The 27,952-nt window shown below is 39.5% G+C and overlaps 1 protein-coding gene across 5 annotated transcripts in view; it reads right to left on the minus strand.

The window, feature by feature from the left end:
* Positions 1 to 583: 583 nt before the first annotated feature.
* Positions 584 to 27,952, minus strand: part of LOC125291179 (myotonin-protein kinase) — a 164,637-nt gene continuing 137,268 nt past the window's right edge. Inside the window, exons 12-15 of one of the 5 annotated variants that reach the window (XM_048237786.1) lie at positions 20,473 to 20,570; positions 6,610 to 6,671; positions 6,406 to 6,441; positions 584 to 1,141 (exon numbers count right to left, since the gene is read on the minus strand). In XM_048237786.1, coding sequence (XP_048093743.1) covers positions 1,061 to 1,141; positions 6,406 to 6,441; positions 6,610 to 6,671; positions 20,473 to 20,570 — 277 coding nt within the window. In that variant the 3' untranslated portion in view covers positions 584 to 1,060. Of the gene's footprint in view, positions 1,142 to 6,366; positions 6,442 to 6,609; positions 6,672 to 20,472; positions 20,571 to 27,952 lie in introns of all 5 variants that reach the window. The other 4 variants (XM_048237785.1, XM_048237788.1, XM_048237787.1 and 1 more) reach the window with 4 other exon arrangements.

Genomic DNA, 27,952 nt, shown 5'->3' on the forward strand with positions numbered 1-27,952 from the left:
TAAAAAGAATCAAACGTTTAGCGATCATGAAATAATACCATACATGATAAGATGTCAACAAGCAGGGAGATAATGAAGATCAGTCATTTTACTAAAACTACTTGTGCACGTAGGCTATGGAAGATTGGTCAAAATCTAGCAAGTAGGAAAGTTTAAGTAAATGACGTGAAAGTGAAAGTAAGACATTTGAAAGGCCAACGAAAGTTAAGGTTGCTTTTGATAGTAGCCTACAAATACTTACAAAACTGGTGCTCTAAATAACGATTCTGTTGTCTTTGAAAGGTTCTCTTATTGACGCATTGAACTGCAATTTGGATTAACACCTGCTTTTACAAGGCGGAAGTATTTAGGCGCAGAATAGACGTGCACTTTCACGAGCAGTCTTTTTACATATCGTGGAATACATAATTAGGCGCTCTTTACGCTTCCCCTCCCATTTCTTTACGCTAAACTCCCACTTTCCCCTGGATCCTCCCATGAATGCATATGCATGACACGAAAAACGCAATGTGCCATTTTCAGCTCCCACAAAGGCAGTTTGCGCTTTATCATTATTGCAGCCTGTTTGTACATACTTTGCAATGATTTTACATGCACGTTGCAAAACAAATACGCTTGAAGTGGGCGCAAAAGCGTTAGTACATCTGGCCCTGAGGGACTTCGACAACGAGTTTATCACCCGTATTTCAAAATAGAAATATCAATGAAAACGTTCATATTTAATTTTTTCTTAAACATGATTCATGCCACCCATCAGAGTGGACCTTAAAATTAGAGTTTTATCACAGAAAACTATAATGGCACTCTAGTAGAGATAAATTAAACAGAACTAAAACACAAGCAGGAATTGTTCTATGGCTATAGAAGAACAACAGTTTATCACACACAGATTATTTCAGTGCTAAGAGGTCCTCCGTAGAAATGTGTCACTATAGTTCTGTTTACTTCAAGTTAATCACTTATAGTTGCCTGCTTAGCAAAACTTGACATATCCTTGAGAGGTGCTGAAGAACATCATCAGTCCTTTGTTGTGTGAATAACAGCTTTAGCTCGGGAGACTTTACACCAGCAATGACATTCCCAGGCGCTCCCTAGCACACACTAGGAGATATGACTCACACCTCACTTGTGGCCAGCGGACCTATGGGGAGAATCGAAAAAGACTTCAAGTTATCCATTTGGCTTCTTCCCAAGGTTATTATTTACATAACTAACTACTTTTGGACTGGAGTGGGGGGTGGGGTGGGCTTCAGAACCCCTATCCATTCCAATAAACAGAACTTTTCTAGGGTTCCTAGACAGTGTGGAAAGCTGGCTCTGTGGTTGGCTGAGAAAAGGACCCTGAACAAAATCTTGTCTGCCATGGACTGCAAAGACCCTTACACAACACACCAGGCAGGAGAGCATGTTCAATGGCAGACTTCTGTCACTGTCATGCCCAACTGAAACATAAACACGTACATGCCCACATGGACAATATTCAATAATTTCTCAGAATTATGAACAGGCAAGATGGGGGTGGGGTTGTATAAAATGTATTTTATATGTGAAATCTATGAACTAATCATGTTTAGGTACTTGTTGTCTAGCAGATACCAGTGAGAATTGAGTGTGCATAATGCAATTCAGTGAGACAGTTAGAATCATGTATGCCTTTCACCTTTTGTTTTCAACCAGCAGCCAGACCAGCAGATACCGTGACTTTGCTGAATTACTGAAGCTAAGCAGGCTTAGTTATTACTTGGATAAGAGACCTCCTTGGAAGAGTAGGTTCCTGCTGGAAGTGGTGTTGGTGGCTGGCCAGTAGGTGGCACTCTTCCCTGTGGCCAAAAGCCACCACACAAATATCAATCCCCATGTCCTATTGCAGTGACAGGGACACTGTACTGCATGAGATGTTTTCCTTTGCATGAACGTTAAATTGAGGTCCTGACTCACCATGGTTGTTGGTGCCCATGGCACTTATCGCAAAGGGTAAGTGATTCCCTGATTTGCTTTATTTATGTACACATACATAAAGGCACACACACACATACACACACACATAAAAACACACATACATGTACACAAAGACACGTAAACACCCACACACACTACACATGCACACACACATACATGCGTACACACGACACACACACAAACACACAAACACACACACACACCCTCACACACATGCACCTACACATACAAACACACCTACATACACAAACACACACACACACACACACACACACAAATAACTTATATAATAAGTATAAGTATAAGTATACAGTATATACTCTTTTGATCCCGTGAGGGAAATTTGGTCTCTGCATTTATCCCAATCCGTGAATTAGTGAAACACACTCAGCACACAGTGAACACAGTGAGGTGAAACATGCACTAATCCCGGCGCAGTGAGCTGCCTGCAACAAGAGCGGCGCTCGGGGAGCAGTGAGGGTTAGGAGCCTTGCTCAAGGGCACTTCAGTAAAATGTGACCGAAATATGGCAGAATATCAACACCGTATTTCCGTATCGTTAACATAGCCTATCTGTAACGTGTGACTCAAATACTGTTAACTCAGATTTGCCAGTGACGCTACCACAGAAGATGCATTGTAGTTAGCAACTATCCTTTTGGGAAATGCACCCCAGAGCGCGATCTCTCGCATGGCTGGGGGTTCACGCTTTGGTTTCTGCCTGTATCTGGGCATAAGGAATAATGCCGCATGGTCTGATTTTCTGAATGGGGAAGTGATTTGACCAAGTGTCCCCTCCCCTCTGTAAAAAGATGTGCTGGTAAAAGTTAGGATTAGGGGATCACTTTTTTGAGACTGGCCTTCAAAATCATCTGTCACTATTAAAGATGCTTCCAGGTAGGGCTGGGCGATATGGCTTAAAAAGAAATCTCTGATTTTTTCTACACCAAACCTGATTCATAATTTTAATAGATGTTCCCCCTATTTAAAAACAAACTACCTATGACACATTAAATACAAAAGAAATAATCAAAAACAAGTTTAGACTTTATTTTCTTTTTAATTTTCCCTGTTTTGATTTGATAGAAATTTCCCCTTGGTGAAAGTGCAACAAGAAAAAAGGCAAGTATGATATATCAGAAGACTTTGAAAAGATTTTTGAAAGTCTACAGTAGGCTATCACACCCTCCCACAAAAAGGGGAAAGGGGCTATTTAAATTAATAGTAGGCTACCCAGTGTAATATATCAGATATAAGTATAACTTTGCCGTCTAGGCCATTTTCAGTGTTACTTTACTGCTAAGCTGTTATCTTGGTCAGTGTAAGGGCCATATACGAAGAGTTTGGCTCCAAAACACTATATCCTCCATTTTAATACATTTTCATGAATATATTTTTTAATATTTTGTTTTCGGAACTGCAATTGGGTAATTGTTATTTACTCAATCAAAACAACACAACAGCACTTATATTGATACTACCTAAAAACACAATTAAATTACATGACTTATTAATGTTTACAAAAATGGATTTATAAAGTTTTGGAAAAGGCTACAATGTGAAAGGCTATGATATGATCATGCATCTTATGTCAGCCTTTGTATTAAGGAACAGTACCTTGTGTCTGCATCCATGTCACCTGAAGCATGCTGGTAGAAATATCTATTCAAAAGCATGTTATGGCCAACTTTTGATTATTTGATTTGGAAAGCAAGTTAATTATTTAAGGCTGATATTAAAATTAGGGGGTGGCATGGTTCATGAAAGAAAATCCGAACCGTTCGGTTCACTTGTCTCAGTTTGGAGCATCTGTGCATCGTACGGTTTTGACGGTTCATGGCATGCGTAATGTAGCCTCATGCCCATTACAGTTTTTTTTTCCTTTCATGTGAAAGTGGAGGTGTGGAGTGCTGCAGATCATATGTAGAAATGGCAAGTGAGAGCGATAATGATAGCCTGGAGTTGGAGGATGCACCAGCGTTGCATAAGTCTGGTGTGTGCGAACATTTTGGATTTAGAAAATGGTATAGAACTGCGACTGTGTGCAAGCATTGTGCAACACGTACTAATTATGCTAGTACAGGCCCGGAGTGGCTAATTGGGAGCTTCGGGAGGATGGGCCGGTCTGAATATCGTGATCTTAAATGTATTATTTCTGAAGTTAATTTGCTGCGACCTAACAGCACTTCAGCAGCTTATGCGTCTTACATACTCGCCACTCCTGACCAGTAGTGCGACAATGTGACGTCAAAATGACGTAGATCTCTCTGGCGTGCCAGGATTTTGGCCGGGTAGCGCACCACTCTATTTTTTTCAGCTGAGCGTACCAAACCGGAATACGGAAGATGGACTAGTTTGAGGTTGCAGTTTGGAGGACTGTTTTGTTACAGTCGTGAATTTTTACTAGTTTGCTGGATAAGTTAACAAAGTTACCAGTGAGACGCAACACATGGAATTAAGATGAAAGAATAGAAAATATTTATTTTCAACCAAAGGATATCTACTAAGACCTGAACAAAATCTCTTTCCGCTTTAGGAAATTACACAAACTCAGCCAGCTGCTAGCTAGCTAGCCAGCTAACTAAAATGTTTCCCTCGGGATGACTAAAGTATCTATCTTTATATCCATCTATCTATCTATCTGCACACACCTTGGGAACTAAATGGTAATGATGGTAGTTATGAATAGCAGCAACCGAAGTCTAAAGTACCATCACAAAGGCTAGCTAGTGTTTTTTACTGCCATTGACGCCAATGCTACTGACTGCTTCTTCTAATGTGTAACGTAGGTAGCGATAGCCTTTTCACAACAGCGACACCTCTGTTCAGGAGAATATTGCAACTAGTATAAAAATAATTCAGTGGAAATGCATGGATTCCAGTGGAAATGCATGAATTCCAGTTGCTGCTACTGGAAGAAACTGGAATCCATGCATTTCCACTGAATTATTTTTGGAATCTGATCCCTTATCATACCTGTTCATTCTTACTCGTTGCTCGACTTATCGTGACTAAATTCAAGATGGCTGCAAGCGCTAAACTTCGAAGATACTGTCTGTATAAATCGTCTTGTAAGTAAACTACCAGTGCTTTTTCAAAGTTCTCAATGTCTCGTTTTAAATGTCAGGGCCCTCGGAAGTCTACCAATGAAGTGTGGAGATACATTGAGCCTCGTAAATGGGTGTAAAACAGATGATGACAGTGATTTATTTGCATGGCTAGCCCGACGCCGAAGCACCACTATTGAAAAAGCTGTTGGTAGCATCGGCTAACTAGCGCCAGATTTTGGAGTGCAGAGGACAAGCCGAGATGGGCTATGAGACATACGTTCACACTCGGTATCATGTTTCAATACACTTTAGGTCAATATCACACCGGAATTCTCCTTTAAATTTGCACAAATTTTGCAAGTAGTAGGTGCCTTGTTTGCAAATTTGAAGGTATCATTCAGCAAGACAAAGCAATAATCATAATCTGTAAGACATGTTTCAATATCGCAACCTGGTATGGCATCTGGAGTAAAGATAAATATGTATGAATCATATTAAATATATTCATAGGCTAGGCTACTCTAGCCATGTTAGGTTGGTTTCTTTTATATATTACACCTAATAGGCTAGATTATGCCCTTACAGAAATTCCAGGTTTCTGCCAAACAGTTGCCGCAAATTTGCGGCAAGGTCATATTTTCACATGCAAATTAGGTTTCTGGCAAACGATTTCCTTTTGGCAATGTTGCAGCAAATTTGCAGCAATGTCATATGCAAATTAGGCGAATCACTGGCGAACACATTTGCCACTAGTGGCAAACTCCTCATTGTTGCCAGAACTTTGCTGAAGGTTTGCATTTAGCGGCCAACATTGGCAAACTTCTAGCAATATTTTCTAGTGAACTCATTTGTTTCCCGAAAAACTAATGTTTCACACAAGGTCATTAAATTTACAAAAAACTACAGTTAACTCTAAACCTAACGCATGAAGGGAATGCTATCAATAACAGTGTCCATAGAAACATTTCAAAACAGTAACACTAAAGTAATGTAAAGAGTACTCCATAGAGAGTAAAGAGGTAATGTAATGGGATTAAAATTTTTACAGTAGTGAGTAATGTGTAACGACCCCTACACTGCTTGCTATAGCCACCGTTGGCAACTTTGGGACCTATAAATTCAGTAGATTATTTCATGATTGAAATGCGTGGAGCCAGTTCTTGATTATGCACTAACACAGCACTGGCACTGTGTCAGTCAAAACAAGCTGATAGTGCTCTGGAATTCCTCTTGAAAAACAACAACTCATGTCATTTTCTCTGCAAAGACGATCAGATATTTTCCCCTGGTTTTGACTTCAGGCACCTTATTTCCATTACATCAACAAAATATATTTGTTAATATATTCAGGTCTCACTCTGTGGAATAGCAGCAGATGTCGAAGGAGAGGTATTACCAGTGGGTAATGGCAGGCAGGGGGTGCTGACATGTTCTGAAAGAAACCCAGATTTCAATATGTAAAATATTAGAAATAGAGACTTTAAAAAAAAAAAAACTGGCTCCTTCTCAAAATAAGGTTATATTAAGTAACATTAAATTATATTTCAAGTGAGCATTTCAATAAGGACAGAGATAGAAAGTGAAACACAGACAGGCTTACATCCCCTGGGTTTTCCAAGCAGTGAGCAGATAGAGAAAAGGATGAAGGGCACACACACAGCCCTGTGATCAAGGGAGAGAACAAAATTAGAGCAGCCCCACATGTACAGCCCAACATTCAAGTACTGTATGTGATTGACAAAATCTTTCAGAGGCCTCCACAGCTGAGTGCATTACAGTGAAAGATCTCCATGCATGACAGAAACAATGATGTTCTTATTTCAGAGGTGATTATTATGAATGAAGGAAAGAAACATGGAAAGTGAAGGGTTAGGTGAGCAATATCTGTGTCTGTTTGAAGGTATGCCCATATTTTTTTAAATTGCTGCTGTATTTTTTAAATTGCTACTGTATTTTTTAATCCGTTTCAATCCGTGCATTGTTCATGCAATTCATATTAAATTTAAAAAACAAAATCAAGAAATGAAAATATGACATAAAAAAGTCAATAATTTAAAATAGGAATATAATTGTGTTGGAATATGAAGGGTGGTGAAGCACACACTAATCCCGGCGCAGTGAGCTGCCTGCAACAACAGCGGCACTCGGGGAGCAGTGAGGGGTTAGGTGCCTTGCTCAAGTAGCCGTGCCTACTGGTCGGGGTTCGAACCGGCAACCCTCCGGTTACAAGTCCGAAGCGCTAACCAGTAGGCCACAGCTGCCCCTTATGTCCCTGCACTGGCTTCCAGCAAAAAAATAGCAAAAAATTAGCACGGAGCAAAAAAAATAGCTTTTACATAATATAGTTTAAAAAAGAAATCATGTGGTAAAAATATTAGTTGTAACACATCTTCTGATATACATTTGAAACAACAACAAAAAAAAAACATATTTAGCCATCATTTTAAGAGCAAAATCTTAAATTAACAGAGTTGACACTCTCATTAAAAGCTGTTGAAAACAAGAGTTCACAGCACATCATTGTCAACTCTGTCATCATTAATCTATGCAAAATTACCACAAAATTAACAGAGTTGACAATAACAGAGTTGACATTTCCCATAATTTTGTGGCTTAGCTCCACATCATAACCTCAAACTAGTTACTGCATGATATGTATAAAACCAGAATTTAATGGCTTTTAATCATATTATTGTTTTTTTAAAAATTGAGTGAGTGTTTCACTCTAATAACACAATAAAAGAGTTGACTGATAATTAATCTACTTTTGGTGTATCCTCAACATTTTGTTTAAATTAATGAGAGAAGAAGCTTAACATATGTCACTGCCTTTCTAAAGTTTCCTGTCAGAGGAATTGACATCTCTCTGTGAAGTCTGTGTAGATTTTAAGCAGTTTTATAACAGAGTTGACAAGAACTTTGAGACGGACCAAAATTATATATTTTTTTAAACTTAAATCTTGCATAATACAGAAAATAGACATTGTATATAACTGATGTTATACAGTGGACAGTGCTTTGACTTGGCCAGCTTCCCTCGCGGTCCGCGTGCGGGATCACGCGGCATCACGCGACTTTAATTTGTATTTTTCCAGTGACGCTGCAACGACGCTGCAACAACCGGCAGAGGTCTCAAGTGAGCAGGTGTCTCGTAAAAAGAAATGGAGCTGGAAAACCCTACACAGACTTCACTACAGACTTTAGCAGACTGGTTTAGAAATAATTTAATAGCCAGAAATATGCCTGCCCTAATAAAGAAATATTTGGTTAACGGCGAGTGAATCCCGTTTGCAGCCGTAGAAGAAACGCAGGACAAATTAAACATTCTGGTTTTCTCCGAGTGCAACGATGATAGACAGACATCATTTGGACAAAATATAGAGCATATTAACCTCCGTTGCTCAGCTGCCTTCCTGTTATCACGGAGTTATAGCGCTGAATCAAAAGCGTTTATTTTTTTGATTATTAAAGAGTGTTTTTCATTTAAAGGTTTGACTTTTTGCTTATTCAGAAGAGTATTTAGTGCTCTCCCCAATCCCAGACGTTCACATTGCATGTTTGTTTGTAATGGATGCAACCCTTGAGATCGCTTTGTCATAGGCGCCCGATACCGTGGGTGCTCCGTCTCTCGGCACCCACTGAAAACATCGAGCACCCACGTGTACCAGCTTACAGTCCTCGCTAAATTTACATTAATTTAAAATCAAACATTGCAGTTTATGTTAAATTCAGCATCTCTCATAATGTGATTGGATATGTTGCTGTCAATTCCCTACTTCATATACTAACCACCAATGAGAGCGTCTCTCGTATGAAAATTCCTGACACTTCCCACCTGAAGAATTAACGCAAGGCTTTGTTGGGTCTTCAGCCCCGAATGTTTAAAATGTATATAGCCCTGAATATCATTTTAAAAGTGGTCTGACAAAGCTTATCGTTTTGTGACACAGCTAAACACTGGTACCTCATAGAACGTCTATAACATAGCCTAGGTGGTCGCAACTCACAAAAGTAAAGCAGATAGAAAGAACTCACGCAAATCTAGCCTACAACACGCAGACAGCTTCATGCACAGGGGAGAGAGCTTGCGCTATATATATTTGGCACAAGTTAATAGTTTTTAAATCATTAATTAAATATTAGTTGTTTGCATAAAATCTGTATGTTAATGTTTTAGCAAATCTATTAACTAATATTGTATTAATATGTGTTAATAGTTAACTAAATGTCTTTTTGGCACTAATTAACAGTTATATCTTGCATCATTTAAATGTTAAATGTTTATTTGCAAACTATATGTTAATAGAAACGTTAATGACTTATTATTATTTAACTAATTGTTATTAAACTGTGCTTCTGCCTATCCCAATATGAACCGCTCTCCATAGGACCCTTACAATAGATAGATAGATAGATAGATAAATAGATACTTTATTGATCCCCAAGGGGAAATTCAAGAAAAAAACACGGAGCTACCTTGACATGCTGCCACTGTTGTCGGCGCCGGTACCGCTTGCAATAAAGTTGGTTAAGCTTAATTAATATATTAGTAGTATATAGCTATAAGCGTGGGGCCCCTCATAATAAAGTTGGTTAAGCTTAATTAATATATTAGTAATATATAACTATCAGTAATAATAATAATAATAATAATAATAATAATAAGCTTTATTTGTATAGCACCTTTTTTACACAGAATGCAGCTCAAAGTGCTTTACATTTGAAGCATGTAACACAATAATAGTCAGTCAGTCATTATCAATCACTTTTCTTCATTGCTGGGGCTGTTTATGATCTACTCAGCAACATATCAAAAATATAGAAAATGACGTCATAAGACTGGCAGCCTTAACCCTCTTACCCCCCACAAGCACACCATATGGCAACTGTGGCAAGGAAAAACTCCCATATTCCAGGAAGAAACCTTGAGCAGAACCTGACTTAATAGGGGGAGCCCATCTGCTTCTGGCTGGCTGCGCCCTCCAGTAGTAACAGATGTAGAATAATCTGAAAAAGTAGTCTACAGGATAAGATGAGTTAACTAAAAGCTTTCCTGTACAGGTATGTTTTCAGATCTTTTTTAAAAATATTTACTGAACTCGCCTGCTTGATGTACAGAGGCAGGGTGTTCCATAGTTTGGGGGCATAATGGATAAACGCAGCTTCTCCACTTTGTTTGTGGAGCACTTTGGGTACGATTAAAAGATTAGAATTGGATGATCTAAGTTTCCTTTGTGATTGATAAGATATTAAAAGCTCAGAGATATATGAAGGTGTTATGCCATTCAGAGCTTTGTAAGTAATTAACATAACCTTAAAATCAATTCTATAGGAAATAGGGAGCCAGTGCAGTTCAGCCAACACAGGGGTGATGTGTTCTCTCTTCTTAGTCTTAGTTAAAAGTCTAGCAGCAGAGTTCTGTATGAGTGCCAATTTCTTTAGATGTTTTTTGGGAAGACCAGTGAAAAGTGCACTGCAGTAGTCTAACCTGCTAGTGATAAAGGCGTGAATTAGTTTTTCTGCATCTTGTCGAGTTAAAAAGGGCCGCACTTTGGCAATGTTTCTCAAGTGGAAATAGGCTGTCTGAGTAATTTTACTGATATGGGGCTTAAAACTTAACTCTGCATCTAAGATGACACCGAGGCTTGTTACTTTTGGTTTGACCTGGTGCGCCAAGTTCCCCAGATTACTAAGAATAATATCTCGCTTTAGTTTTGGTCCAACCAGAAGTACCTCTGTTTTGTCATCATTTAGTTTCAAAAAGTTTTTGCTCATCCACTGATTAATGGAGGTTAGGCATGCAGTGAGGGAGCACTAGACTGATATAAAAATCTCTGCCAGTAATGTAGGTTTGAAACCAGTTTAGAGCATTATCAGAGAGACCCACCCACTTCGCAAGGCGGTGAATTAGGATGCTATTGATCAATGGTGTCAAATGCCGCACTCAAATCCAGAAGAATAAGGATTGAGACTTTGTTTGAGTCAGTAGCTAGTCTGAGATCATTGACTATTTTTACTAGAGCCGTTTCTGTACTGTGATTTGATCTAAAACCTGATTGGAATTTTTCAAGGAAAAAAAGGGTCCCCTTTTTTCAAGGGGGACCCTTATAATAAAGTTGGTTAAGCGTTATTAATATATTAGTAATATATAACTAGTCAGGTGGTGAAGGGACTGAGACCAAAACTGGCTTATCACATTTATTCCTTTAGGAAAAGTTAAAACAAAACAACAAGTAGTTGAATGGGCTATATTGCATGCATCATTCCTATACCATCACTGTCAGCCCTACTAGCAAGGGAGACATGCGACATGGAATGTTCAGGTGCACAAAACAACAGTTGTTGCACTTTCCATGCACACTAAGCTAAACTACACTGAATGCATGGAAAGTTGCTGGCGGAGTTTACAGCTAGTCACGTTAGACTCAGTGTGTATGAACTCGTGGTCATAATGAAAACATTAATAAACGTTCTCTAAGTTGCTAGAATTGCACCCAAATCTTAACAATACATGTAAAGTAACATAATACAGGTGGTATATCAAAGTTTTCAACTTAAACAACATTTTACAGTTACAAAAATAAAACAAAGTGGGGAGAGCTTTATACAGTCAACCTACGCAATGCAAAGCATACCACTTCTGATCGGCTATGGCCAAAACGCAAAGACAAAACGCAGCAGAGCTGCAGTATACCGTTTCTCCAAAGGGGGCTCCAAAACACCAATCTCAATAAAGCTGCTTAATTACGGCGAAAATCACATACAAACACTAAACTACATTTCTAACTCTGTTACACCCCCCTCCCCTGAATTTCACTAAATTTAAGCAGCAACCAAATAGTACTTTCAAAGGCAAAGCCTACACTACTTTCAAACACTAGACAGAGGGTCACCAATTACAGGACAGCCAACCACAAAGGTATCCAATAAGGATGAAGTGGAAGAAGAGGTGCGCAAACTGTCACACAACCAACCACTGACAGTAGGGTGCCTTATACACCCCACAAGACCATAAAGCCATAAACCATAAATTCCATAAATTCTCCACAAAGCTAATCAGAAAAGCTAGATAAATAATAATATGTCATTAACTTTTATATTAGCATATATAGTTTGTAAATAAACATTTAACATTTAAATGATGTAAGAAATAACTGTTAATTAGTGCCAAAAAGACATTTAGTTAACTATTAACACATATTAATACACTATTAGTTAATAGATTTGTTAAAACATTAACATGCAGATTTTATGCAAACAACTAATATTTAATTAATGATGAAAAAACTATTAACTTGTGCCAAAGAGATATTTTAGTAACAATTAACAAATATTAACAAATGGTTAGGTAATTACTAGTTTGCTATTTATTATGGCACCTTATTTTGGAGTGTTACCTTTATTTTTAGTTGATCAACCACAAAGAGTAGCATAGGCCTACTGTGCACAGTGCACTGACGACTGTAGCAGCCCAAGGTAACCAGTTGTTGTAGATGAGAGGCAACCCCTTGTTTCAGATAGCCTGGACAACATGTTACCTGGGTGTTGCCTACGTTATTAATTAATGGTAGCCTACAATAGTTAATTGATTCGCGTAAAATATTAGTTGGCTCAAAGAGTAGGGAATCAGGATGGAGAGAGTCACGCGTGTGTTGCTTTTGCGGGATCGAATCCAGTTTAATGCTAGTTTTCAAAACATATATTTTTTTACATGTCTTTTGTCCGAGTGGCTGTAATGTAGCCGAGCGCTCATGGCTCTATGAAAAGCGACTTCAAACCGCCTAATACAACTTGTTTGTGAATGTCTGACAACTGCTGCAGCGCATGCACACGCAAGGAAACCAGTAGGTGGAGAAACCAGAAGGCACACAACACCAGAACGATTTTAAGGCTATTTCGCATAGGCTATTCAATGGTGCTATTTCACACGCATTATAGCGACCCCCACTCACCGGGGTTAGGTGGAAGGTGTTAATAGACGATTGGCGTAGCCTACAGTGGACTAGGGCTGTCAAAATTGCTCAAAAATGACGTTCGAATATCCCTCTAAAATAAACACATGTATTCAATATATTGGAATATCTAGGCTATATTATTTTAGCATTATGTCAGTGACGCATCATGTCATCTGTTTTAACTTTTGTATGGTTATTGCTTGACAGGGGGATCCCAAGCAGCTTTCAGCCATAAGGCATTTCCTAATTCACCCGACACTGATATTCAAAATGTTGAAACTATTTCGGCATAGCCTATAAGCAGTTTAATTAAATGTAATGTTAGTTGTAAACAAACGGGCTACTTGGTGAGGCTTGGCCTCACAGATGCGCTCGTGCCTTAAATGGGCCTATTAACTGACCGCCCGATTCACATTGGCTGGGGGGCAGGGGGGGCCATCACACATTTGTTCCCAAGGGTCTATGAATTGTTAATCCGGCCCTGCCCCCAACGAACGCAACTTTCCACCTCTGAGACAGCTTAAAAAAAGTCTAGAGGACTCCTAACTCACTAAGACCTACTTACTGTAGGCTGCGCAAACCACAGGCCTTTTTTTTGGGCAAGCCTGCATTCGAGGCAGGCCTTCTGTTGAAGAATTTTATATAAATCCTGCGCTAACAGTAATCCTCCTACCCAACCAATTATGTCTTCAAAAAATAACAACTTGCCAGATATGCCTTCATATCTTTGGGCTTCATTCAGCATTTTGTTCCTCCACTGGAAATGACTCTTCTACATTTGCTGCCTGCTGCATCCTTTCTGTTTGTATTGTTTAGAAAATGTTTGACGTCTTGAGTTAATGCATTAAACATTGTTTGCTGGTAACCAGCCACAAATAGCCTACAGATTCTTGTGTATGCATATTCTCTATTCTCTCAAAATGTGCCCGTTCTATAGGCTGGCCAAGTGCGTAATTCTGCGGCATAAAGCAGATGTATTTGTTTATTGTACAGAAAAATAAAAATAACCTGTCAAGCAGTCAATTGACTACATTGCAGTCAATAAGTATAGGGCAAATTACGAAAACAAAACGTGGGTCATAGTTGTCTAAGCCTCTGCTGTGAGGCCAAACCCATGAACAAAGACGTATTGATATCTGCAATTTTTTTTGGTGAAACAAGCTCACAGCCGAACGAGTCATAGCACTGATGGGAGAGGCAACTGGCATGTGATCTCCCCACGGACCAATGGATGTACAAGTTTCCTCCTGTGCCTACGATATTTAATCCAGTGTTTTGTCAAGTTGCAAAATGCTATTCGTTTTAACAAATTTTTATGTTAGTATGAAGTACTTTTTGTATAGGGTACATTCTTAATTGCTTTATACTCAATACTTGACCAATGGCTATTGCATCTGTCTATTGAAAGTGAAAATGTGGCATGTGATCTACTGTGTAGGCTTCATAAAATAAAATAAACAGATTGCTAATGGCCTACAAGCTGATCTGGGGTGCGTGTCCCGTACAACTACGATGGTTAGCTTTTTACTAACAGGATGCATCGTTCAACTAACCAACATGTAAGTTACGACTGTTTCCCAAAACTGTCGTACTTACATAGTACTGTAAGTTTCGACCATGATAGTTTCCAAACTTCAGTAGTCTGGACTAAGGTAGTTAATGACGTTTAGTAGCACGTGAACGGGCACCTGCACACACTTCTGTGGCGCATTGCGCTGAGGCCGGCAGATGACAGCCGCCGTTGCACAGCAGTTACCAGTCCCCTGTCCAAGAGTTCGAATCTGGGTTAAGATTTTGACAACAATTTTGACATCGTTGTTTACCTAAGTTTATCTTTTGTGCAGATCATACTATTAAAATCAGAATCAGCCTTCTTGGCTTGGTTTGCGTAAACTAGCAAGGACCCCCCCCCCCTCCATGAAAATCAAAGGCTACATATTCTCAGCTGACTCGTCAAAAAGTGTGCACCACCTTATTATTATCTGCAGGTGTGTGACTTTTACTTACGTGCACATGGCTGCAAATTGACTTTTAATTTATGTATTTTCTGCCTTGGGCATTTTAAAATATGGATGTATGGTGGTTAGAAGTGTAAATATCAATTAGAAACTGAAATATATTTATAATTATTAATTTGCAAACAAATAACTGGCGTCAGTGACGTCTTTGACATGAAGATCCCTGGAACTATGCTTCTACTAGCATTCTACCACAGGTCGAGAGGTGTAGTTGTAACTACACAACTTTACAATAGTGGTTGCGAACGTTCGTTGCTACTATGGTTTTGGGAAACACTAACGTAGTGTAACGATGCATTGGACTATGTAAGTTCCAAATATGAATGTAATTCTGCGGCATAAAGCAGATGTATTTGTTTATTGTACAGAAAAAATAAAAATGACATGTCAAACCGTCAATTGACTACATTGCAGTCAAGAAGTAGGGCAAATTAATTTACGAAATCAAAACGTGGGTCATACTGTAGTTGTCTAAGCCTCTATAGCGTAGCCTGTTAAAAACGTCGCAGAAGCCTACCCAAGGCTACAGATTAATTCTGAACAGCTATTTCTTTACTGGCTCAATTATCACACCACTGTTTTGATTTGCGTAGTTGCGTTACCCCAACACTGACAATAATGTAGACAGCAAATTTCGATTTTGATTTTCGTTACCACCGTGTAGTCAAGCCTTAAGCCATACCCAAGTAGCCTAAATCGAGGTAAATCAAGCTTTTTCAGAAGGGGCGGCAGGCAGAGCGATGTACAGTGGCAGAGCGACGCACAGTGGCTAAAAGTGGTACTAAAGCTTCACGCAGCTTCACGCCTCGTAATGTGCGACTGAAGTGGCCATTTGAAAACGATGCCCACTGTAAGAGTTAGTAAATTTATCTCCAAAAATAGATTTTGTTAGATTTGATAACATCATGTTTAGTCAAGTTGAATGCATGACTCTAGTCGGAGACAGTCAATAATATGGGGAGTAGAAGTAATTTAGTTAATATTTTGTGGATAAATTGAGTCTAAAATAAATATAAAGCATTGATTGTTATTGGTGAAAGGGTGTTTTATTAGCATAATTGTTCAAAATTGATTGCATAAAGATTTATTTTTTTGATAATAACAAAATCTTTATCATGGAGATGGGAAATACCCTGAATTATAGAATGACCCATATATCTATATAATGTAATGTATAATGTAATAACAACAACATATAGTACATAGGCTATTACAGTTATAGCACTTTTCTTGACACTCAAAGTGCTTCACAGGCAGTGTTGGGAACGTTACTTTAAAAAATTAATTAGTTATAGTTACTCACTACTTGTTAATGTCAAAGAATTTGGATTTATTTTTAGCAGTTTTGAGCAGCCAGTTGTTTGGTGTTTGTAGGCTACATAACTTTCGATATTTATTAGATAGATAGATAGATACTTTATTGATCCCAAAGGGGAAATTCAAGATATTGCACATGACATTTGATTTCAGCCTGTGTGTCATAGGTTTTTGTTGTGAGGCAGAAAGATAAAGCTTTTGCTGCTTGGAGGACTTTGCTCCGAGTCCTTCTTTGCTAGTGGATGGCGAGCTATCATCTGTGGTGGAGGTATCAGTGTTTTTGGCCACTAGCTTTAGATGCGTGTGTGAGATGCTTCATTAAATTAGAGTTGCTTACATCGACAAAGTCTTCGTTCCTGGACATAATGTACACATTACATGCACGTTCTTGCCTTTGACCACAATGAATTTGAAGTAGTGCTTATATCTCCACCTTGAAAATGCCAACTTTTCATCGGATTGCTCTAGACCTCTGCTGTTTATTTGAATCTCTATTTTAGCTGCTGCGTGTGTGTGTGTGTGTGGCACGTGTGCTGGCAAGTGTGTAAAAACACTGGCTCTGATTGGCCACCATGAAACATGACTCTGCCTTAGCCAATCATAATCGCTTACGTCATTATTAACCCACCTCCTCACTAGCTGTGAGCCAGGGGTGCGTTCGGATTACACAGTTTATTCAATCAATGCATAGTAACGCACCGCATTTAACGTCCAGTAACGGTAACGGCGTTGTAACAACGGGAAAAGTAATTAGTTAGATTACCCCGTTACTGAAAAAATAATGTCATTACCTAACACCGTTCTTTTAAACGGCGTTATTCCAAACACTGTTCACAGGAGAGGCGGAATCTCACTAACCACCACCAATGTGTAGCACCCATCTAAGTGATGCACAACAGCCATTATGTGTCAGAATGTTCACCACACACTAGTTTCAGGTGGAGAGTGAAGGAGTGAATGAACCAATTACACACTGGGAGGATGATTACAAGGCCAAATGGAATGAACCAGGTTGGGAATTTAGCCAGCAAAGCAGGAAACCACCTACTCTTTGCGATAAGTGCCATGGGATCTTTAACAACCATGGTGAGTCAGGACCTCAATTTAACGTTCATGCAAAGGAAAACATCTCATGCAGTACAGTGTCCCTGTCACTGCAATAGGACATTGGGATAGATATTTGTTTGGTGGTTTTTGGCCACAGGGAAGAGTGCCACCTACTGGCCAGCCACCAACACCACCACTTCCAGCAGGAACCTACTCTTCCAAGGAGGTCTCTTATCCAAGTAATAACTAAGCCTGCTTAGCTTCAGTAATTCAGCAAAGTCAGGGTATCTGCTGGTCTGGCTGCTGGTTGAAAACAAAAGGTGAAAGGCATACATGATTCTAACTGTCTCACTGAATTGCATTATACACACTCAATTCTCACTGGTATCTGCTAGACAACAAGTACCAAAACATGATTAGTTCATAGATTTCACATGTAAAATACATTTTATACAACCCCACCCCCATCTTGCCTGTTCATAATTCTGAGAAATTCTTGAATTGTGTGCATGTGTGCGTGTACGTGTTTATGTTTATGTGTGTGTGTGTGTGTGTGTGTGTGTGTGTGTGTGTGTGTGTGTGCATGTGCTTGTGTGCGTGCCTGTGTGTGCATCTGTGTGTGTGCATGTGTATGCATGTGTACATATGTCTACTGTGTGTGTATGTGCTTGTGTGTGTGCCTGTGTGTATGCATGTGCATGCATGCGTACATATGTCTGAATGTATGTGTGTGCGTTTGTATCTGTTTATGCACATGTGTGCATATGGAATGGGTTAACATGGCCCCTGGAGGCAAACATATGCAAGAAATTGGTCATCCTAGGCCCTACGGTTCTCAAGATAGTCACAGAAATCTCTGTTGGTGTACAGTCATTAAATGTACACATAAATTAATTTACTGTATGGCCCTGCATGAACAAAAGTCCACGAAACTTGCCATGCATTCAGAGGGTGTCATAATGATCCTACACTTCCACCCATGGGATGGGTTGACATGGCCCTTTAAGACCAACATACAAAAAAAAGGTGGTCCTCCTAGGTCCTACGGTTCTCAAGATATTCACAGAAAACTGTGTCCGCCCTACCCTCCTTTCCAGGGGTCCAGTCCGGCGGGGAGGCGACGGATCTAAACGAAAAACAATGATTCTATGCTATTCTTGTGGGGCTTCATGCCCACCAAGTTTCATGCACCCCAGTCTTTCAGTGTCCCGGGAATCTTTGACAGAAAATGACACAGGCAAAAAAAAACGAAAGAAAAAACTCTGACTAAACCTAGCTTCACAGCTTCGCTGCGCAGTGGTCATAATAATAGTAATAACCCTAAGTCTAACCCCTCACTGCTCCCCGAGCGCCGCTGTTGTAGCAGGCACAGGGACGGATCATGGCTTGCGCCAAGTGTGCACGTGCACAGGGGCCCTGAGCCAATGGGGGCCCTCAGATTAAAAAAAAAAAAAAAAAAACAACAGAACCAGATAACTGTACAGTCTTACCAAACGCTATAGTTTTGCTAACATCTCCACTGTTAATGTGAAATACTGTATGTGTCCATGCAAGGTAGTGTCAAGCAGCAGTAAAGTGAAAACCTTATCATGCAGGTAGCCAATGTTCATGTCACCTGAGTCAGATAGAAAACGGGCCCTGCTTGCTCTGTGAAAGTTTGTATGCCCCTTCCAAACTGCGTTAAAAGGGTGTATTTAACAGCCAGACTTTCAAAATTTTCCCGGGGGGGACACCGCCAAACCCCCCATAATATGATCAGCACCACCTCTCACAAAATACTGTCAACGAGTTATAATATATGACATAATGTACTACATTGTCATTGTGTGAAATTGTGCACCATGCAGCCTGCACAGCGACAGCAAATAGAGACGCGCTGGCTGCACGCGCACGTCACATGCACGCGTGCATTGTGGTCAGGGGGAGGGGGGGCCTTTTTTTATATTGTGCCCTGAGCAGGCAGCTCACTGCGTTGGGATTAGTGTGTGCTTCACCTCACTGTGTGTTCACGGTGTGTTGAGTGTGTTTCACTAATTCACAGATTGGGATAAATGCAGAGACAAAATTTCCCTCACAGGATCAAAAGACTATACTTAGTTGGCTAGCTTATCATAGTCTACTGATTGGACTGTTCAGTTTCCCCATGTGTTTTTAAGTTTCAAGGTAATACTTGTTCTCCTTGGGACAGGCCCTTTTGGGAAACATTGGTATTGAGATGATCAGTCAACTTGAATGTAAGTGTTTTAAACAAATATGTGCAGCATGCTAACGATGCTAAGCGGATTTAAAAGTAATTTAGCTAGTCGTCTTTTACAGTATGTGTCCTTGCTTTCACGATTGTGAATGTTTTATTTGGATTGTGTTGGCCGGGTCGTGCGTGTCCATTGAGCGGGAGAGGGAGGGAGAGCGAGAGAGAGCGGGGCAAGGAGAGGGGGCTTACTTCTATACTGTTTAGTAAAGTTTAACACATAGTCTACAATGTACGGAGCCCCTAAGGGGACATGAGCAAAAAAAAATCTAAAGTTTAGTTTCATGTGCTCACGTGAAACTTTCATGTGCTCACCTGAAACTTTCATGTGCTCACGTGAAACTTTCATGTGCGCACGTGAAACTTTCATGTGTACACATGAAAGTTTCACGTGAGCACATGAAAGTTTCGTGTGCGCACGCAAAACCTTTTCACATGAAACTTTCATGTGCGCTCATGAAACTTTCACGTGAGCACATGAAACTGAGATATTCCAGAGAGACCAACGACTGTGGAGATGGACACAGAGCTGTATGAAGATTGTAAGTATGGTTCAATGTAATGTAAATTCACAGTTATCACAAACCGCTTATCACAGCAACTAGTACCTAGCACCGTTTGCTTTGTGAATAATTCAACAGAGAATAATGGGTGTGAATTTGGATGCGTCCATCTAAGGGGATATCCTGACATAACTTATGAAGAGGGTCAGTCAGTGAATGACACTGAATTGTTCAAGAGCCTTACTATCTTACTGTATGTATCAATGTTTGAAATCTCAGAGACCAAAGATTCATTGTCCTCCAGTAATAATCATTTCCTTGTTTCTGAGCCCTTAGAATAAAGGATTAAAGATCGATGGACAGGATATTGCTCACCTCGTTCTTTGTGAGTCCTCAAAGCCTGGATCTCCTCATGTAGCCTCTTCATCTCGCTCTCCATCTGTGAATTTCTCTGCTCTGCTTCCTGCAACTTTCTGAACAAGTACCAAATTGTTGTTGACAAATTCATTCACACAAGTGTGTTCAGTCAGACTTTTTGTTGCACTCAGTGAAAAGACAATTCATTGTAGCTGGTGATATTACAATTATCACAAAAAACATAGTTCGGTAACACTTTATAATAACTACGCACAATTCATAATTTATTAAGCATTTGTAAACTAATAAATGGTTTGTTCATCATTTGTAAAGTATTGCTTATACATTATTTCTCATCAGTAAATCATTTGTACACAGTTATACATGGTTTGTTCATAGTAAATAAGCCTAAAAAATAAAAATAAATGTTTGTTAATAGATGTTTTATACTTAATAAATGATGCAACAACCATTTATACATTAAATAAATTTGCCATTATAAACCAGTTGAAAATTATTACTAAATGCTTTGTTCATCATTTACTCAGCCTATATCTAAAATATGTCATAAATATGTCACCCTTGTGTAGACCCCTTCAAATAAAGTCTTACCTAATTTTTAATACTTGAAGTAATATTTCCATTATAAACCACTTCCTAATACTGAATGATGAATTGTGTGTAGTTATTACAGTGCATGAAAATGCACTGTACTGTTCTTCCTAGGCTTCTTGTTATTGTTATTAAAGTGTATGAAAATGCACTTTTTCTGCGCGCTATTAAACTTGAACTATTTAACTTAGAACTAAAACTTTGTAACGTAGGTCGTCTTAAGGACATAGCTGCTATCTATTTTCTCTTTGTAAATTTTATACTTTTTAAACTAAAAAGTTTACCCATAGACTTAGCATTGACCATTATGACATCACAATAGGATCATTAAGCAATTAGAATCCTGTGCCAAAAGAGAAAGAGTTGCGACAGTGGGTGTTCCAAATTTGTTAAGGTCACATGGTTCATGTAAACTTCAAAAAGTTCCCAGAAGTGATTGACAATTGATTAGAATGCATTGAATATTGTTTAATATTGAAAGACAGAGCCACGACTTTGCATAATTGAAAGTGAATAAATGCATTGATGAATGCACAATATTTATAACACAGTGTAAACTATGTAGTTATCCTACCATTACAGCAATATATATTAAATCAAATTCCAGACCTTCCAGGCCTGCTAAATATATGAAAGTTGACCTTTTTTCACCTTTTTACGTGTATGTGTCACTTTATATTAAAATTTCTGTACAAAACCAAGATTCTTTAAAAAATGCAATTGCACCCACCCCATAAGTATATCTAAATTATAGATGTAAATGTAAAAAAATGTACTTGTACAGTGACTCGATGAGCTGTACAAAACCGCTTAAAGGTTTTCTAACATCTCTCCAGTCTAACTCATGGTGGGCATTTTAAGTTAACCATAACATTACCTACACAGTAAACCCATGGTAATGTGAGTGATCATAATAAAATATAAAACGTAACACGTAAGTCCTTTCAATAAACTAGATGTACCGCAGAGCGGTAAACAATATGACCGCCGCCCAGTCCAGCACATTTTTACCACAAAAATAAGTCATGTTTGTCAAATTGTGTTCATTTCCTACTCTGTTCCTTTTTTGTATTTGTAATTGAGTGTGTGCAGAGTGTGTGGTTGTTTTTGTGTATATGTGACCCTGCAAGACGAAACCAGTCGTTTTGCGCAAGGTGCTATTTTGAGAAAATCCACGATAAACAAACATACAGGTTAAAATGTCGAATTTCACGTTTTCGTATAATTCGACAGTATACAGTCTACACTTTCATATTGTGAACAAATTTCACGGATAAACTTACATTTCGACTGTTAAACCGTTACTTTATTTAGGTGAAGATTCAACACATTAGCAGTCATTCCCTTTGTCCACGCCGCTATAAGGTTTTACGGTAGGGCTAATTTACTCATTAGGCTACTCATTACCCAATGTGTCAGCTCTATATCGTTCGTGGCAGATGTAACCGAATATGAATGTGAAAGACTTGCCTTTCAGGGCACAGCAGAAACTTTTAGAAATATCCTGGCGTCATTTTAGGGACCAGGAGAAGTAGGCTAGCACATTTTAAAAGCAGGCTAGGCTATACACAATCTGTGTACACAGAACTTCCTCTCCCCTTACTTCCCCCGAAATACATTAATTATATTCTATAGTGACACCTTATGACCGTCCCAGGTATTAACTAGGTGGCAGAAAAAGACTCATTGCACGGTTGAAACTATGGTTGAAACTGCATAGTCAGTCATCCGCTTCAAAGTCACGCTACCGTAAGGCTAATCATAGCTGTGCCCTCACACTATCCACGCGACAATTTACTTAAGGTGATTTTCCCCCCTTCTGGCGTATCGTGACAGGAGAACCATGCCAACTGTGGATGCGGTTATCTTAGTGATACTTTTTGCAATACCCTCGATATACATATCTTTGGAAAGCTTAGTTTATGGCCGTTCGTGTGTGTACAATAACTTTGTGTATGCTTGTTTGGCATGCCTGAGTGTGTGTGTGCGGCTGCACAGAAAGTAGCCTACTGGTCCTGAAAAGGTGAATAGATTGTAGAATAGCCAAAGAAGATGTAGCACTGTTATAAAACCTTTAAAATCTCTAAACAATCACAAGTAGGGCAGTTCATCACAGTTCATCCATTGCAACTGGATTGATGAAAGGTCACTTACACCTGTAGGCTACATTGTATTTGGGAAAAGCAAAAGGTATCAGCATAATTTTTTATTTATTTATTTATTTATAAATAAATAAATAAACAAAAACATCTCTGTCAGTTCCATGCCGTTTTCAACAGCTATCAAAAACAAAGGTCATTTTTGGATGGATGGATTTTTTGTGAATGTTTCTTCTTCTACATAAGATTTTAGTCATCTTTATTGTCAATGCACAAATTAAGTAACAGTAGTCTGAAACGTTATTGTTAATGCACAAATTAAGTAACAGTAGTCTGAAACGAAATGCTGTTTTACATCTAACCAGTGGTGCAAATAACTGACATGTCCAAATGGGCCTTGATGAAATGCGTCGCTAGACTGTTCATACACATTTTAACGGGCCAAAGTTGAAGAGCTGTTGTCCGTTATTGTTTGTGCAAATATAGGCTGATTCATGTTCCCTTGCATTGTGTAACTGAGGTCCATGGCTAGTCTGGCTTTCACCAGACCAAGCTCAATCTTTTAAGAAATCAAAAACTAAATAGCGGGCAGATCAGGCTGGGTTCACCCAGCCTAGTCCATAGGCACCCAATATTGTTTAATTTTCCGATTGAGATATCCACGCTCTGGCTATTCTAAATGCAAAAATGCATCAGGGAGTTATGACAAAACTGTAACTAACTCTTGTAACTAACTCTGTAACTAACCCTTCTTGACTGCTTGACATGTCATTTTTATTTTTCTGTAGGCCTACAATAAACAAATACATCGGCTTTATGCCGCAGAATTACATTCATATTTGGCTGACTGCAGACGCGCCACTTCCCTCCCGATATTCCAAGATTAAGATAGTAGCCTATACAAAAAGCATACCATCATAAAAATTCGTTAAAACGAATAGCTATTTGCAATTTGACAAAACACTGGTCCTCATTTTGCGAATGCGAGGACGATATGAGCCTGTTGCATTTAGTTAGATGTCCGAGTCACGCATGTTTGAAAACCACTGGCTCGTAATCACAATAATTTAAAACACGACAGTTGGATAGCCTACTTCATCATGTCCCCATGCCTACATTTTTGTGAGTAGCATAGAGATCGTTAAAAACAATAAAGTAGCCCATGTCTCTCCGTTTGGGACATCGAAAACTTATATTTTTAATAGACTACCGTCGAAGATGCTGACTGGCAAAGGCCTCGGGATAACACGTTATATCCACTATCATCAGTCATGCCCCTTGATCAAAGTGGGGAATTAAATACAAGTTTGAGAACCACTGGCTTAACAAGTTACCTGCAGTCCAGAGCAATATTCTGATGATCGGCGATGATATCGGCAAATGTTTGTTTTCCAAAGTAAGAATTTCACTTGACCATGCACCTTCGACAATAAATAGCTCATTACACTTGTTACTGTTAAACGTAGGCCTAACTGGTATCATTACAAACATTATTCTGTGTCCTAAAACTGGCATATTTTATGGCATTGTGTCATGTAAATTCGTTGCAAAATCTAGAGAAATGTGTGAGGTGGTCAGCGGGGGACAATTGAGACATAATGTGTTATTACTTGAACATTCCACACATATCCACAGCTGTGGTAGGCCTATCAGGGGCAGGAGGATTACTGTTAGCGCAGGCTTTATATAAAATTCTTCAACAGAAGGCCTCGAATGCAGGCTTGCCCTGTGGTTTGTGCAGCCTACAGTAAATAACAGACCCGCCACAATGTGCGGTATGATGCTTTTTTACGAGCAAGATGTTTTTGGTGCCCTACGCTCACTGCATATTCTTAAATAACAATGATCATCAGTAATATTCGACCATTAATTTGGGTAAATGGGCAAGCGTGACCATCTTGATTGGCTGATGATTGTAACGCGGGCATGATTCCAAACACCTCCCTTACGATGATGAGTGACAGGTGACAGGTCTCAGAATGCGTGCGCTACACAAGGACGGAAGATGATGAATAACTGGAGCCCTAGGCTATTCACAAAGGCTTTTATCTTACCACTAGGAGTAGGCTACTGCTAAATCGCACTAAAAGATTTTAGCTTGGAGTTTTCTCTTAAAAGTTATTCACAAAGCCTTTCAGACAACTCCTAAACTAGGAGTGAGTCTTCGTTGCTATAGATGACGTCATTACTCATGCACGAGCTTGACTGAAGTGACCACCTTGATTGGCTGACGATTGTAACGCGGGAATGATTCCAAACACCTCCCTTCCGATGATGAGTGGCAGGTGACAGGTCGGAGAATGCGTGCGCTACACAAGTAGTGAGAAGGACGGAAGATGATTAATAACTGAATAAAAAGGCCTAACCCTAGGCCTAAATAAATAGAGTAAGGCAAAACAAATAGCCTAGTAGCCTAATGAAACATAGGCCTATGGATTGATGCAGTAGCCTACCTTTGCAACATTATTAAATTAATCTGTCACCATATGCCTAGGCTACGTTTGCAAAGAGATAATTTTAATTTGATTGACAATGAAATGTTACATTTAATTGACATGTTAACAATGAGTAGTTTTGGTTGTTGTTGGTGGCGTTATTGCATTCCTTTTATGAATGCAAAATTGTTCCCTCGCGATTGGAAGCTCCTGTTGCCGCATAGCGCTTTTCAAAACATCGCAACGTAAAATGCCACAAAAAGCTGTTTATGAATAGGTCTTAGTGAGTTAGGAGTCCTCTCGACTTCTTTTAAGCTGTCCCAGACTTTTAGGTCCTACTTTCAGGTCTAAAATGCTTCATGAATTACTTTTTGTGAAAAAAATTAGGAGTCTTAAAGTTAGGAGTGACAAGCCCATTATATATAGGAGTTGCTCCTAAATTCGCCAGTTAGGAGCTACTTTTAGCCTTAAAATTCTTTGTGAATACGGCCCCTGAATAAAAAGGCCTAGCCTAAATGAATCAAGAATAAGGCAAAACAAATAGCCTAGTAGCCTAATGAAACATACGGATTGATGTAGTATCTTTGTAACATTATTAAATTATTCTGTTACTGTGCCTACGTTTGCAAAAGAGAACATTTTAATTTGATTCACAATAATGTTACATTTAATTTACTTGTTGACAATGACTAGCCTAGTTTTGGTTGTTGTTGGTGGCGTTATTGCATGTTAGTTATGCCTACAATGCAAAATTGCTTCCTCACGATTGAAAGCTCCTGTAGCTGCATAGGATTTCAAAACACGGCAAAATGCCACAGGTTTGTGAATAGGTCTGTGAGTTCTTTTAAGCTGTCAGAGGTGGGAAGGTGTGATTTGTTGGGGGCAGGGCCGGATTCTCTAGTCACAAATGTCTGATGGCCCCCCTTCCCCCCCATGTAAAGTGAATCGGGTGGTCAGTTAATAGGCTGAAGATTTTTCCTGCCATCTAAGGCAGCGGTCCCCAACCACCGGGCCGCAGCCCGTACATTCCTAACCGGGCCCTAGCCTACGACATGAGTTTAAAAAAAATGCATGCAAACTAAACTCAATTTAATTCGCAATAATGTCACGTTTTTACATGGGATAGGCCTATATGCAGTTGTTTGATTGCACGCATGTTTGCATTTTGCAAGGTCTATTTTCTTACGTCTGTCCCGCCTTCAACACTTTACATATTGCCTTCAGCGCTGCGCAGCCTCAGGTCAGCTCACTTCACTTGATCAGTTCTTGGCGAACGGTGTCACACGAAGTTAGCTAAACTGCTAGAATGAGCAACAAAAAACAAGCATCTTTAGCAGACACTGGCCAGGGTGTTTAAGTTGCGAGAGCCGCTGCAGAGATTTCTTACAGAAAAAAAGTCACAGTTAGCTGCACATTTTAGTGATGAGGACTGGGTGTCAAAACTCGCTTACCTATGTGGCATATTCGGGTTGCTTAATGACCTCAACCTGTCACCCAGGGGAGAATGACGACTGTCTTTAAACTGGCAGATAAAGTCGCTGCATTTAAAGCCAAGCTTGATTTGTGGGGACCTAATGGGGACGGGGTGTATTTGATATGTTCCAAACAGTAGTGGGGGTTTGGGAGAGACTGAGGCAGGGCCCTTTCTCTCGCAGCTGGTGCGCAATCACCTTGTTGCGCTTTCAAATGAGTTTGAGCATTAGGCTACTTCCCATCCTCCAAAGATCCACGGCAAACCAATGAGTGGGTCCGCAACCCATTTGTCAATAGCCTATCCCGAATAGTCCTAACATGTCAGCGCAGGAGGAAGAGCAGTTGATCGAAATTGCAAATGACGGTGGTCTTAAGAGTGTGTATGAGGAAACCTCTCTGGTGGGTTTTTGGATCAAAACCAAAGCAGAATATCCCGAGATAGCCGTAAAAGCTGAAAACGCTGCTACCATTTCCCACCACGTATCTATGCGAGGCCGCTGCTTTCTGCAATGACTGCAACTAAGACCAAATTGCGCAATCGACTGGACATTTCAAACACACTGAGGGTGTCACTGTCTTGTTGCAGGGAAACAAGCACAGGACTCCCACTGATTATATTCGTTATGCACGTTTAGTTCCCATGTTTTGTTCCCATATTTTGTTAAGCATGTTCACACTTGATAGATGTAGCTTCAAGTTGTTCAATTTTCATAGTTCATATTGTTCAATTTTCACTTCTTCAAGTTATGTAACACATAGTAACACATAGTAACGCATATGGAACATGGAACCCCCGAACCCCCAAGCCCACGGTCCGTGAAAAAAAAAAAAGGGAATCAAACCGGTCCATGGTACGTAAAGCACTATAACTCTGATTTT

Source organism: Alosa alosa, chromosome 2 (assembly GCF_017589495.1).
Source record: "Alosa alosa isolate M-15738 ecotype Scorff River chromosome 2, AALO_Geno_1.1, whole genome shotgun sequence".
Taxonomy (NCBI): domain Eukaryota; kingdom Metazoa; phylum Chordata; class Actinopteri; order Clupeiformes; family Clupeidae; genus Alosa; species Alosa alosa.